Genomic DNA, 12,393 nt, shown 5'->3' with positions numbered 1-12,393 from the left:
TATGCTATAACCAAATGCTATGAAACTGTCACAAAACGCTAACAACCACTACACGTACCTGAGGAAACCAGAAATTCTAGTTTCCTGATGGTTAGTGCAAATGAAAAAACACATTATTGAGAGTTTGGGAACACTGGCACCAAGTGTTATAGCAGCGTCCTGAACTGAACAGACTGTAAATGGAAAATAGAAAAAGGCAGGTGGAATACAAAGATGTCTGTAATAAAAGCAATTTTACACACTTGCACGATCCCATTGCAAAAGCAGCAAATGTTCACAGAAAGGTCAAACTGATGGAGTTATTTTATTTTTTAATATGCCACACCATGGGCAACAATGTCCCCAAATCTGCACTGATTATCTTGGTGATATGAGCTGAGCCCACAGACTCTAAAATTAACTAGAATCGATTTTTAAAGCAATTACTGTCATATTATTGTGACTTACACTTACCTACCCCCTCATTTTTTCAAACTGTGCAGGACTAAAGACAAATGTACCTATGCATTCCTTTAGTCCTGGAGATTATTAACACTCCTCTACTGTAAGAGCTACACGCCTGAGGTTGCATCAGACAGAACCTTAATTATTCAATTTATAGTTAAAATTCCGATAACGTAATTTTCCTGTTTAGGTAATTAAAATGCCTTTTAACAAAGCCCAGAGAAAATTCTACTGAGAATAAAAGCCCTAAAACACATTTTCAGCTCTCATTCATGTTTCTTAACAATACTGATTTATCTCAAGAGTGCACAAGAGCGCACCATGACAATTTCTTTACCCTCTCCAAACTGGAAATTGTTATTGACTATCATTATTTCAAGGCCAAATTTAAGACAAAGAACACAAGAAGGAAGATGACTGCAGGAAAACAAAACAATGTAAAGTTAAAATAATCTGCAAAATAATTAAAAATCTAAGTTCAAAACCACTTAAACTTTTATAACAAAAGAGAAAAAAAACAAAAGAATGTTTATATTTTGATGGTCTTACCCTGAAACAATATTTTTATAGTATAACTGGAATGAATATTCAAATCTATCCAATTATTCCTCAGTATTTCCAAAATGACAACTTATGACATTATTAACTCAGCAGCAGACTCAATAAAATCAAATGCATATGAAAATGTCAAAATAAAATACTCATATTTAAAAGGGAATTATCTACTTCTCTTTTAATTAAAATGTAGTCACTATATAATAGATACAGTTTAAGATCTGCTCCATAAACATTTATCTAAGTGATTCTGTAAAAACGTATTAGCACAGTCTGAGGGATACCTCCCTAGGAACAGGGTAATCAAGGAGAGAGAAAGTACACTACTAAGTGTTTTTAAAATAGTAAGCAATTGAAAACTTTATGAACTAGATATTCTACTAGTCTCTTTAACTCAAGAATGGTACAATCTAGTTGATCATATTATTGTCAATATTTTTTAAGAGTTCAGTTTGCAATTACAAGCGTGTAAGTTTACTCAGTAAGTTCCAAAGCAAAGACCCAGATACTTCAAGAAAAAGCTCCATAGGGACAAATCTCACAAAGTATGGTTTAAGACAGAGATCCTTTCTCTAGTCACAAAAGGTTATTAGACCTGCTCCCAGCACCATGTCCCCTGGGCTCATAAGGGCTTTATTAGTAGGAAGGACACAACTGCCAGCTCCGACATTTATGTCCACTTCCCCTCTTGACTCTAGCCCCTCTGCAGAGTCAAACTTATGTTTCTTTCTCACCCCTGTACTTGTCACCCTAAGCCACAGATCTGCCACAAGGGATATCATAACTTAGAATGTAGCTGCTTCTCCACAAATCAGGTGATAAGGACAAGAACATGAATCCTTCAGAGAAGACTTGGTGGATCTGACCAGACTGGCTGGAACCATTAAGATCCATTTGGAAGACACAGTTTGGCACTGTTCTTTAGCCAGCCTTTGGCCTTAAGATACTGAAGTAATCAACGGAGATAATAAAAAGTTAAAATACTGTATGCTTACTGATTCTATGCTAACTCATATGGCCAAGAATAACAGAAAATGTGCCTTCTAATCCTGTATCAGTTGAAAGTTTATGGAGACAGGATATTCAAAAGCACCATGATTTTACTTTTTTTTAAAGAAAAGGCTGTGAAGTCCACAAATGCCTATAAACCAATGCATCAAACAATAACATTTATCTTCAAGAAAAATCAATTAAAAGGCTGTTTCAGAAAAGGACTCTGTGTGCAGCTAACAAAAAACGCAAACAAATGGTACAACAGGATGCAAATAATTGTGCCAGCTGACTGTCATACTAAAAAAAATGAACTTGGAAGAAATGAGACCTTAACAGAAATTATGGCCAATGAATGGTTTCTGAAATGGATAAAGCACAGGTTTATTTAGATGAAAACTATTAGCAGCAATGGCAATCAACTTTATCTAGGGTAAAAAAAAGCTAATAAAATATTGCAACTTTATATGCATATTTGGAATTACTTGTAGAAACAGTTTAAAGATAAGTTTAGATCTGAACCATAAAAAAGAAAATTTCATGAGTCCCTTATATTTTAATAATTCAGGACAGGCCAATAATCCACCATTAAATTAAGGCAGGATTTGCCAAAGTCTTATTTAAATATGCTTTGAATTATCTTTTTTTGTTTTCTACAAGGCACTAGATTACCCCAAGATAGAAGGCTGTTAATGAAGTGGAGAAAATGAAGCATGACTTTTCATCACTTCTAAAGTTGAATTCAGTGGATACTTTCTGAGAAATATAGAAATCTAGACCTCCTTAATTTTGCCTTATTCAAAGAGATTAATATTTTTGCATTCTTACCTTTTCACTGAAACACTCAAGCAAGTCTTGGACATACCCTCGCATTTCTTGCAAAAATTTATACCGTTCACCAATACCCCCAGAAGACCCTTCTAATCTTTCAATAGCCCTGGTGGAGTCCACTCGGCTTTGCAGATGTTTCTCATGCTGCTGTCGATTTGTTTTGTGCAGTTCTTTCATGGAGTCCAACCTTAAGAACAGAAAAGGATAAATATAACACATTTACATCTGGAAGTCTATGCTGTCAGGACTCTTGCAATATTTATAATAATGCATTTAGTTCCACTATTAGAATATAAAAATGCTTGGAGTGGATCTTTTCATCTGTACTGCTTTTTTCCTCAAAAAACGGCAGTTTACAGACTTCATATAAAGTTATTCGGTGGGCTAACCAAAATCTCACTGTTTTGTTTCTCCCCCCATATCTTGACTACACTTTTTCAGAGTCCAAGAGGTGCAAATTCAGAACTGTCTTCAACAAGATCATGGAGTGGTATTTTTAAAAACTTTTCGAGGCTTCCACAGAAGTAATCCAAGAAGGTAGCAGAACAAAGTATGAAGTCATCTTCTGTTTAGCTTTTGAAGATAGGCCAGTGAATCTTCTTTGCCGATATTCTGCATCTGCTACCCCAGACTACATGTTGCCTGAGGGAACGGAAAGCTAGAGGACAGGTCTTTAAGAAGTTGATCTGCCCTACCTGTCTTTAAGCTGTTTCTTTACCAAATCAATAGTAACGGGAGTCATCTCATTACTGGGAGTTTTGAAAGGGACTGTATTATCTGTTTTTTGAGATTTGGCATCGGATGATCCGTAGGCTGTGTAACTGTAAGGAATGCCATAGGATGAACCGTAAGGCATTGTCTGGTAAGTGTTCTGGTAGTACATGTTCACTTCAGTGGGCTGACTTGCTTGAACCTAGAAAAGAAATGGGATGTATATTAAAACTAGTAGCTGAAACTATGAAAAGAAAAATCTCATGCCTTTAGTGTTAAAACAAACAAACAAAAAAACCACTAACAATAAACATTATACTCATTTTCCAAATAGTATGTAATTAAAGTAAGTAATTGCAGAGCTCCTCAAAATCAGATAAAAGTAGGGCTGGATTCATTTCTAATTCTTATGGGATTACTGGATTCATTTCTAGTAACTTTCGGGAAAACAATAACAGAGAAGTTTAGAGTTAGAAGGGACATTAAATTGTGTCAAAACACTAGCAACCAAAAAAATTTTATGTGATATTTCCACTGTACTACTTACTTCTATAAAATAAATTGTTATAACTATTTAGGAAGATATTTTTCATATACAATAAGATTTTTGCATTACTGAGAAGTTCATCTTCTACAAAATAATTTTTAAAGTCGGAAAAAAATAAGCTCTATAGGAAAGAAACACCTTATCTATACAGTGGTTCCCAAACCTTAGGAGCAACAGAATCACCCAGAGGACTTGTTAAACAGATGGCAGGGCCCCATCCCCAGGGCTTCTCATGCACTAGGTCTCACTCAGGAGGGTGAGAATTTGCATTTCTAACAAGCTCCCATATGATGCTGCTGCTGCTGGCTGAAGGACCACTTTGAGAAACACTTACCTAGGAAACCAGAAAGTCTCCCATCATTTGGATGGTAAAAAGCAAAATTTAATATAGTTTCCTCTAACAGCTTACTGGATACATAACTTTATATAATTTTCCTCATTATGTTACTTGAATGAATGACAAAGGATCAATTCAATGTGCAGTATGTTTTTACTTCAACAAGATAGGCTAAAAATGTTTTTAATTTCTTTTTTTAATTTTTGAAGTTTAATTCTTTGGTTCTTACCTGAGGGATATTAATTCCTTTTCTTATCTGCTCCTGTTCCCATCGGCTGAGCTCTTCATCTTGTTCTCCAGTTACTAAAGCATCATCATCACTCCCCTCAATACCTACAGCCATAAGCAGCAAAGTAAATAATTCCAAAAAAACAGCGAGGGAAGAGATGCTACCCTGATATTTCACAAAAATCAAGCAAAACTATTGGCATTAACTCAATCGTACTAAAATTAAAACGTCTATTATGATCTCTCTCGCATTTGATACTTCTGCTTTTGCTTGTCTTAACACACAGCATACCTTAAGCAAAAGGCAGTATCAATGTAACGATTAAAACCTTAGATAGGTTTCCTAACCTCTGGAAACCTAATGCCTCCTAAGAATGAAGAGCCAATTACATACATTTATGTACGTTAGGTGCTTAGCACAATACTGGTCACACAGTGCTCAATAAACACTAGCTGCCAAAATCATGCTACACTTTTCAAAAAATTCCAGTAAGACACTTACACCCAAGCAAGAACAGTTCTCTAACATTAAACACAGTTAAATAAGTATAGGTACTTTTTATTTGATTGTGGTATCAAATTATATTTAATCGCAATGAAACTGGCTCACTGTCCCATTAAATCAAGTTACCTATTTCCTCTGCGATTTTCTGTCTTTGTGATTTTTCTTTCACAGAAAAGACTATACGGCGTTTCTCATCATCATCTTCATCATCACTGGCATCATTCTCATCTTCTCTAACAAGGCGGCCTTTACCAGGCTCACTATCATGAGGAGTGAAATCTCCCAATTCCCGGGCCATCTGACGCTTTTTCCTTGCAGCATGTATAAAAGCTGCATCTGGAATTTCTCCTGGAAGCAAATGCAATATTAGGGAATAAAGTTTCTATTTTCTTGAAAATATGAAAGATAAGTGAATCTCGTCAAGACAACCTTGTCACGGTAATGTTCTAATGTTATCTGCTGGCATCCCCGCCCCCCTTCCCAAACTGTGCCTGCAAAACAACTGATTTATTTTCAATTTAGTTTAAATGAAAGTAAAAGTCGCTAGGGAAACTAAAAAATATGTATAATGGCAATATGTACAGGAAGGGGGGGAAGGGAAAATCCACCAAAGCAGTTTTATTTTAATGGTATATTTTTTCATTTTTAAGAAATAAACAAAAGCAATAAAATCACAATTATTACTAAACCAGAAAACAAAAACAAAAAAGGGATCTACAATCTTACAACCTTAAAAAACACTATGAGATTTATAGTATACTTCTCTTGCAAATAGTTTTCAGTTGACGTGTAAGCACACTGAATATATAATTCTGTATCTAATTTTTTCTTCATATTAAAACATAAGCTTTTCCCCATGTTGTTTTGCATAAACATAATTTTTAGTGGTTTACAACATTCACTCAATAAAGCATAATCTACTACATAATCAAATTAATTGACATTTTCACCTACAGTAAAAATTAATGCCTTGCTACTTTTCTAATTGTTGTTTAAATAGCTATGTAATATCCCATCGTGTAAATGCACCTTAACTTACTAAGCCATTTCTCTCCTGCTAGACATTTTCTAAATGTTGCTCATTACAAATAACGTTGCAATAAAAACATTATTTCCTTGGATAAACTTCTAGCTATGGAATTACAGGGTCAAAGACTAAGAACTTTTGAAATCTACTGATTCATATTGTCCAACTGCTTCCCATAAAGACTGTACCAATTAGAATGCTACTAGATCTATGTACATAACTTTTCACAACTTTACAAACCCAGAGTAAGCATTTTTATTTTTTTTAAATTTATTATTATTATTTTTTGGCCACCCTGAGCAGCCTGTGGGATCTTAGTTCCCCGACCAGGGATTGAACCGCGGCCCACAGTAGTGAAAGCGCTAGGGAATTCCCATTGAGTAAGTATTTTTAGATTTTATAATGAGTTAAATGGTTTCTCTTCATAATTTAAATTTGGCTACTAAGCATTTATTTATTCAAAAGCTGATTAGCCAGTGAATAGATCTACAAATAATTTCCATAAAAAAGTTAAAGAAAAAAAAAAGTGTGAATATAAAACTAGCAGCAATTTTGCTTTTGGTAGCAGTTCTTAAAAAAGTTAAAATCTTAATCTGAAATACACAAAAAAAGGCCTTTAGTACCACTTACTTGAAGCCCTACGTTTGCTTTCATAATAAAACTGCCTGTCTGAGAATGAACTTGGAAAGTTGGGAAGTTTCTAGTTTTCTTACTTTCTGTATTTGCAAAACGAAACAACCTGGCTTCAAACAGGGATGTCATAAGAAACACCACTTAGCTAACTCCTTCCTTAATGACCATCTTTACAGACGGCTCATTCTTGCGGGCTTACTTCAGTTCTAAGGAGAATTTGCAAGTACACACCTGGACGGAGAACATTCAAAGAAGATAAAGCATTTGAAAAGGCTCCGGCAGCCTTTGGCTTTTCTTCCTCCTTCTCGCTTTCCATATCCATTTCATCTTCCCCGTGTTCACTGATGATAACTCCATCTTCTTGACTGGTGTCCTTAACATGACCTGTTTTGTCCAAAGGAGGTTCGTCTAATTTTTGAAAAAAGTAATAAAACAAGATCCATAAATTAAGGAGTCACTTCTAATGCAATTATGGGCTCAATTCATAAAAGCTTGAACTATTTTAATTGTTTATAAAAAACTAAAACCACTGATGTGTGAAAATGAATAATCACAATAAACACAACTGGGAGGTAACAACAATACAGGGGACGCAGGGATGCATGAGGCCCTGCCCAATCGCTATCTTTAATTTTATCAAAATTTTACTAGTTTATCAAAACAGTTTCTCCCTCTAAACTCTCATAGGTAACTGTTCAAACCTCTTGGAAGCATTATTTCACTTTACATGTCAGTGTTTCGTTAAACTCTAAGCCCATTTGAGGCAGCTTTCTATCAAGAACAAAGATTATAGACCAGATATACCTCTCTGTAATGAACACTTTATGCAACATCGTCTTAGTTCACAGCCATTTGTCACCCATCATCTGAGGGGTTGAGACCCAGAAGTCACATTTACACTGTGTAAGCCCCTGACCCCATTGCCATTACTGAACGTTTAAGAGTGGATGTGTGACTAAACTTGATTTTTCTGGCAATCTGGAATCGGGACACAGAGACAAGTCAGAGACTAGGTGGCACTAAAAACCACATGCAAACTAGGAAGGGAGTTGTGGAGTAGCCGTACTTGGCCACGTGGACAGAGAAGAGAGCTCTCTAGTTCTCAGGCCATTCCCGAGGCCAGTTTCAAGACTACTTTCCTGCCACAGGGTTCCAGGAGGCACCACTGTTACAGTGGTTTACTTTGCACCAAACGGTTTACTTTACTTACAACTAAATAGTCCTATTACACCTTCCATCCCAGGCAAAACTCAGAAAATCAGTGTTTTCACCTTGAAGCACTGAACCTGGCAATGCACACAAGAGGCACCATGAATATAATGGAAGAGTAAAACAAAAGTTCATTCTAAATATGAAAAGTAAACTTCTGTTGTTTCCCTAGCATGTTCCCCTCCCTCCCCAAAACTGCTTCAAAAGTTCTTAATTCTTCTCAAACCATATTCTACTTCCCTAAAGAAGAGTGCTGGGGATAATGACTCCCCACCCCCCCAGCTTTACTGAGAAGATTTAGGTCATTCTGCTTTAAGCCTCTTTAATTTTTTAAATTTACCATCCTACCTCGTTAGCCACAGACTCCCTCTGAAGTGACTTCTGAGGCTGTGAGATTTTAAAACTCAGTTGAATCAGATATATAAAGATAGATGTAGTCAAGAAATACCCATTTCCTTCTGCCCTCAATCTACACTACATCAATGGCTCTTTATACACAAAACAGAACTACAAGAAGGTTTACTAGATCAGATATGCCCAGATAAAGCTTTCTGCAGACTTCAAAAGATTCAGTGTTTCAATAAGTTGTTAAGTATTTGCTTGTGACTGAGCAAATACAAGTCCAAAACATGGTTGACAGGTGAATTTTTGTTACTTGGTCATATATTATCCTTCCAGACAGCTTTATAAAAAGAGATGCTAAATAACCTTTTCTAGGCTCCTCTTGTGCCTCAACTTCTTTGACTACTACTTTAAGAAACTTGCTGTCACAAATATTCTACTTTGAATGGTTTTTTTTTTAGATTTGCCGCTATTTTATTTATAAGTATACATTTAACACAAGGAAATAAACACTGATATATGGAAGTCTAGTTAATAGTAGTGTAACTATGTATCATTTGGATGATTACATGATTTTAAACAACAAACTACACTGAAAAATTAATGCGATAAAATTCTTGGTCATAATATTATTAAGAATATATAAACTGAAATTATGATTGCTCCAAATTTGAAAATGGAAGTGAACTCATTTGGACAGAGTCGGAGTTTAACATAATCTGAAAGGAGGAGGTGGGGGTCAGGCTCTCCCTCTCCTCTCTTCTGTCTACAAAGACACACAGGCTTCTCTTTAGCAAAGGAACTTCTGCTTGATCCCAATTGTTTCTCTACTGTCCTTTCCTTCTCTCTCTGCCAAACTTCCCAAAGCAGCAGTGCAGACCTGCTACCCCCCGCTTCCTCACCAATTTGCGTGCCTCAACCCTGGCGAACAGCCTTTGATCCCTCCCATTCCAAGCTCACCAACTAACCCAAAGGCTGCAGCCACAGCTAATTCATACAGTATCACTGAGCAATTTAGTAAAAGATGTTCCTTCCTCCAAACAGGCACAGAGCTTGGCAAGTAAACTAGTCTCTTTTGCCAGATGCCCTCCTCCGGAAAAAACCACAGCAACCCTGTCAATAGCCCTTCCTCAGCCCTTACTTTTCCTGACCCTTCTGATACTATTTCACACAACTGACAATCATCATCTTGAAACTTTCCTATCTTTTCTCCTTTGGACTTTATGATTCTTTTTACCTCTTCAGTAAACCCTCTTCTCTATGTGTATGCTTATTACAGGTAGAAGTCTTTGGTCCTCAGGAATTTTTCCTTTATGCTACTCCCTCATCAATTCCATTTACTCTTGGTTTTAATTATCACCTCAATGAGCACCATATCTAAATCTACATCTCCAACTCTTCACTGGCCATTTCCACTCAAATTCAAGTTTAAAGGTAAACTCATTATTTTAGGAATATCACAAAAGTAGATTGATACTACCCTTGTTTTCAAGTTAATGCACCTCTGCCTGTCTAAGGAGGGCTGGGGTAGGAAAAGTCTGGGATTGTGATTTGATGAATGAAAAGAGCTACAGAGCACCATCACTTCAGGGATGACGACCTATGTAACACAGAGGCTCCACCTTTGGGGAGGACATTAATTGAGTTATTGGGTGAGTAGGAAATCCGTTATATGAAAGTAGAAGATAGAAGAGGTCACAGAAGGTGGCTTCAAAAACCTTGTACTTGCTTCAATTTCTTAACCCAACAGTAAATGGTCCTTTCTCAGTTCTCACTTTTCCTGACCTTCCTTGTTCGATTTCATCGTACACAGTTGGTTCTCAAGAGATCTGGAAAAAATGAAGCAGCTTCCTAGAGTCCAAAATAATCAGTTCCCCTAAAAACCCTCCTCCTCCCACTTGCATTCCCTATTTCTGTATATCATACATAATTATTCTCTCAGTCACCTGGCACAAAAGCTCAAATCTGACTATTTCTTTTAAATCCAATAGCTGACTCATACATTAGGTCTACCAATTCTTCCCTTGCAATACTTCTCAAATAATCTTTTTCTATTTCTTTTCCCACACCCACAGCAAACATTGTTAACTCATCAACAGTTTCCCACCGAGTCAGGAAAAGCCTCAGTCTTGCTCAACTGAGACCTTTTTAAACCCACTATTAATGGATCAAGGCTGGCCCTTGTATTTAAACTGCTTTAGGCCTCCAATCTCTCCCTGTGCCAATCCATGCTGCATGCTAATACCAGGTTAAGATTTCAAAAGGCATTCATCATGTTGGCATCTTGCAGGCCACTGAAACAGCTACCCTAAATCCCTTACTAGATACTAAACATCCTTCACAGTCTGTCAGCAAGGTACCTTTCACCCTAAACCTCCGCTTCCTCCACAAATCGTCTACTTTGGCCTATCAGGCATACTTGCTCTTTTCGAAAACAGCCTAGGCCACATTAATCTTTAATATCCCCATACCTCCCTTAGCCTTTGGTATTTAAATTATCAAAAAGCTGGCTTCAAATTCCACTTTATCTATGAAGCATTCCTTCACCCACCTCTAAAAAAAAATGTAGTTAACCTTCATCGGACACTTTGCCAAATACTGGGTCCAGTTATACATTTAAGTGATGCTGTCTCCAAAATAAGATTGCAAATTTGAGATATAAGGACATACTTTTCCACATTAAGCCTATAGTGGAGAACTGGGAAATAATAATTCTATCTTTAATTCCATAAAATAAAAAGATTTCCCTAAAGCACTTGCATGAGAATAACTCATATTAGCATATTATAATGGAACCACTTTCCTAAGGACAAATAACTGCTTAAAAATTTTAACTTAGATTGTGAGAGGACATGAGAGATGTCTGTACAATGCAGGCAGGGGCCACACACTGAGGAGTCTTCATCTGCGTAGCTGACAAGGCTGCTGAATGGGAGTATTATCAACATTAGACTTAGGGCATTCCTAAAAGTTCTCTAAGAATTAACTAACTGTGTAAATAACACCAAAGGAATCAAAAACTTGTCTCTGCAAAATACAAGTACAGGAATTTGCACAGTACTCCTTCAAATAGGAATAAACCTGTATCTCAGGTTTAAGTCGGAAACCTCCCTTCTCTGTTCAACAGCAATTGGAAAACTAGTAGGAAAACTGGGAGACAATTTAGTCACTGCAGCAGAAACATTCCAGTGGCAATGGTTCTGTCTTTTTAAAAAATGCATTTACAATGCAACTGTGTTATAATTAAACAAAAGAACTGTATCGGTACTCAATTTGTACCCTTGACAACGACAAAGTCAACTGAACAAGTTCACTATATATACCAATCTATTCAATCCCTGTGAGAAAAGAGTTTCATTTTGTCATTTCAAAAGAATCGTATTCGTTTGGTACTTACTGTCAGCTGATGAGTTGATTTCTGTCTTAATCTTCGATTTTTCAAGATCTTCTTTATATTCTTTCTTAAGCAATTTTACTATCTTTTTGCTATAACTTGATTTCTTCACTTTGAAAACTTCTTCATTTTCTTAAGAAAAGAAATTAAACCAAGTCTGTAGTAACCATTTTCAGACAGTATTTTCCATTCTAACTTTCAAATTCTTCCAAATATATACTCATACATGCCAAATCATTACATAACTTGAAATTATTTCAAATCTGTAATAGGTTCTCAAAAACTGAGTCAACTTCATAAATTAATCTGGAATAAGGCCAATTTGAGACTTTTTAAAAGGCAAAACCCATGTAACTGCAAAAAATTTTCCTGTGTCCTACTGTCTTCCTTGAATCATCTATTTCAGGAGTAAAAAAAAAGTCATTGAAAAAGCACCTGATTATCATATTATTAAGGTATCTGAAACAAAATACCCAAAATCAAAAGGTGCTAGTTTACAGAGCTGTCAAATCTGAGTAACTCTATATCCATCACAAACTGACATACTGTTATTTCAAGACTAAGCTGAGAGCTAATCACTTTTCAAAAATAAGTTTTGATGACGTATCCATCATCCTTGATTTGAAAACTTTAAAAGTCA

The 12,393-nt window shown here is 36.1% G+C and overlaps 1 protein-coding gene across 3 annotated transcripts in view; it reads right to left on the bottom strand.

The window, feature by feature from the left end:
• The window catches only part of PAXBP1 (PAX3 and PAX7 binding protein 1), a 32,962-nt gene that overhangs the window by 18,996 nt on the left and 1,573 nt on the right, over positions 1 to 12,393 (bottom strand). For 2 of the 3 annotated variants that reach the window (XM_082395047.1, XM_082395045.1), the window contains exons 2-7: positions 11,757 to 11,885; positions 7,040 to 7,216; positions 5,275 to 5,496; positions 4,645 to 4,748; positions 3,516 to 3,733; positions 2,818 to 3,007 (exon numbers count right to left, since the gene is read on the bottom strand). In XM_082395047.1, coding sequence (XP_082251173.1) covers positions 2,818 to 3,007; positions 3,516 to 3,733; positions 4,645 to 4,748; positions 5,275 to 5,496; positions 7,040 to 7,216; positions 11,757 to 11,885 — 1,040 coding nt within the window. The remainder of the gene's footprint in view (positions 1 to 2,817; positions 3,008 to 3,515; positions 3,734 to 4,644; positions 4,749 to 5,274; positions 5,497 to 7,039; positions 7,217 to 11,756; positions 11,886 to 12,393) is intronic. The other variant, XM_082395046.1, reaches the window with a different exon arrangement.

This window comes from Balaenoptera borealis (assembly GCF_965194805.1).
Source record: "Balaenoptera borealis genome assembly, chromosome: 5".
NCBI lineage: Eukaryota > Metazoa > Chordata > Mammalia > Artiodactyla > Balaenopteridae > Balaenoptera > Balaenoptera borealis.
Note: the sequence above shows the minus strand (reverse complement) of the source record. Positions and strands in the feature narration are given on the sequence as shown.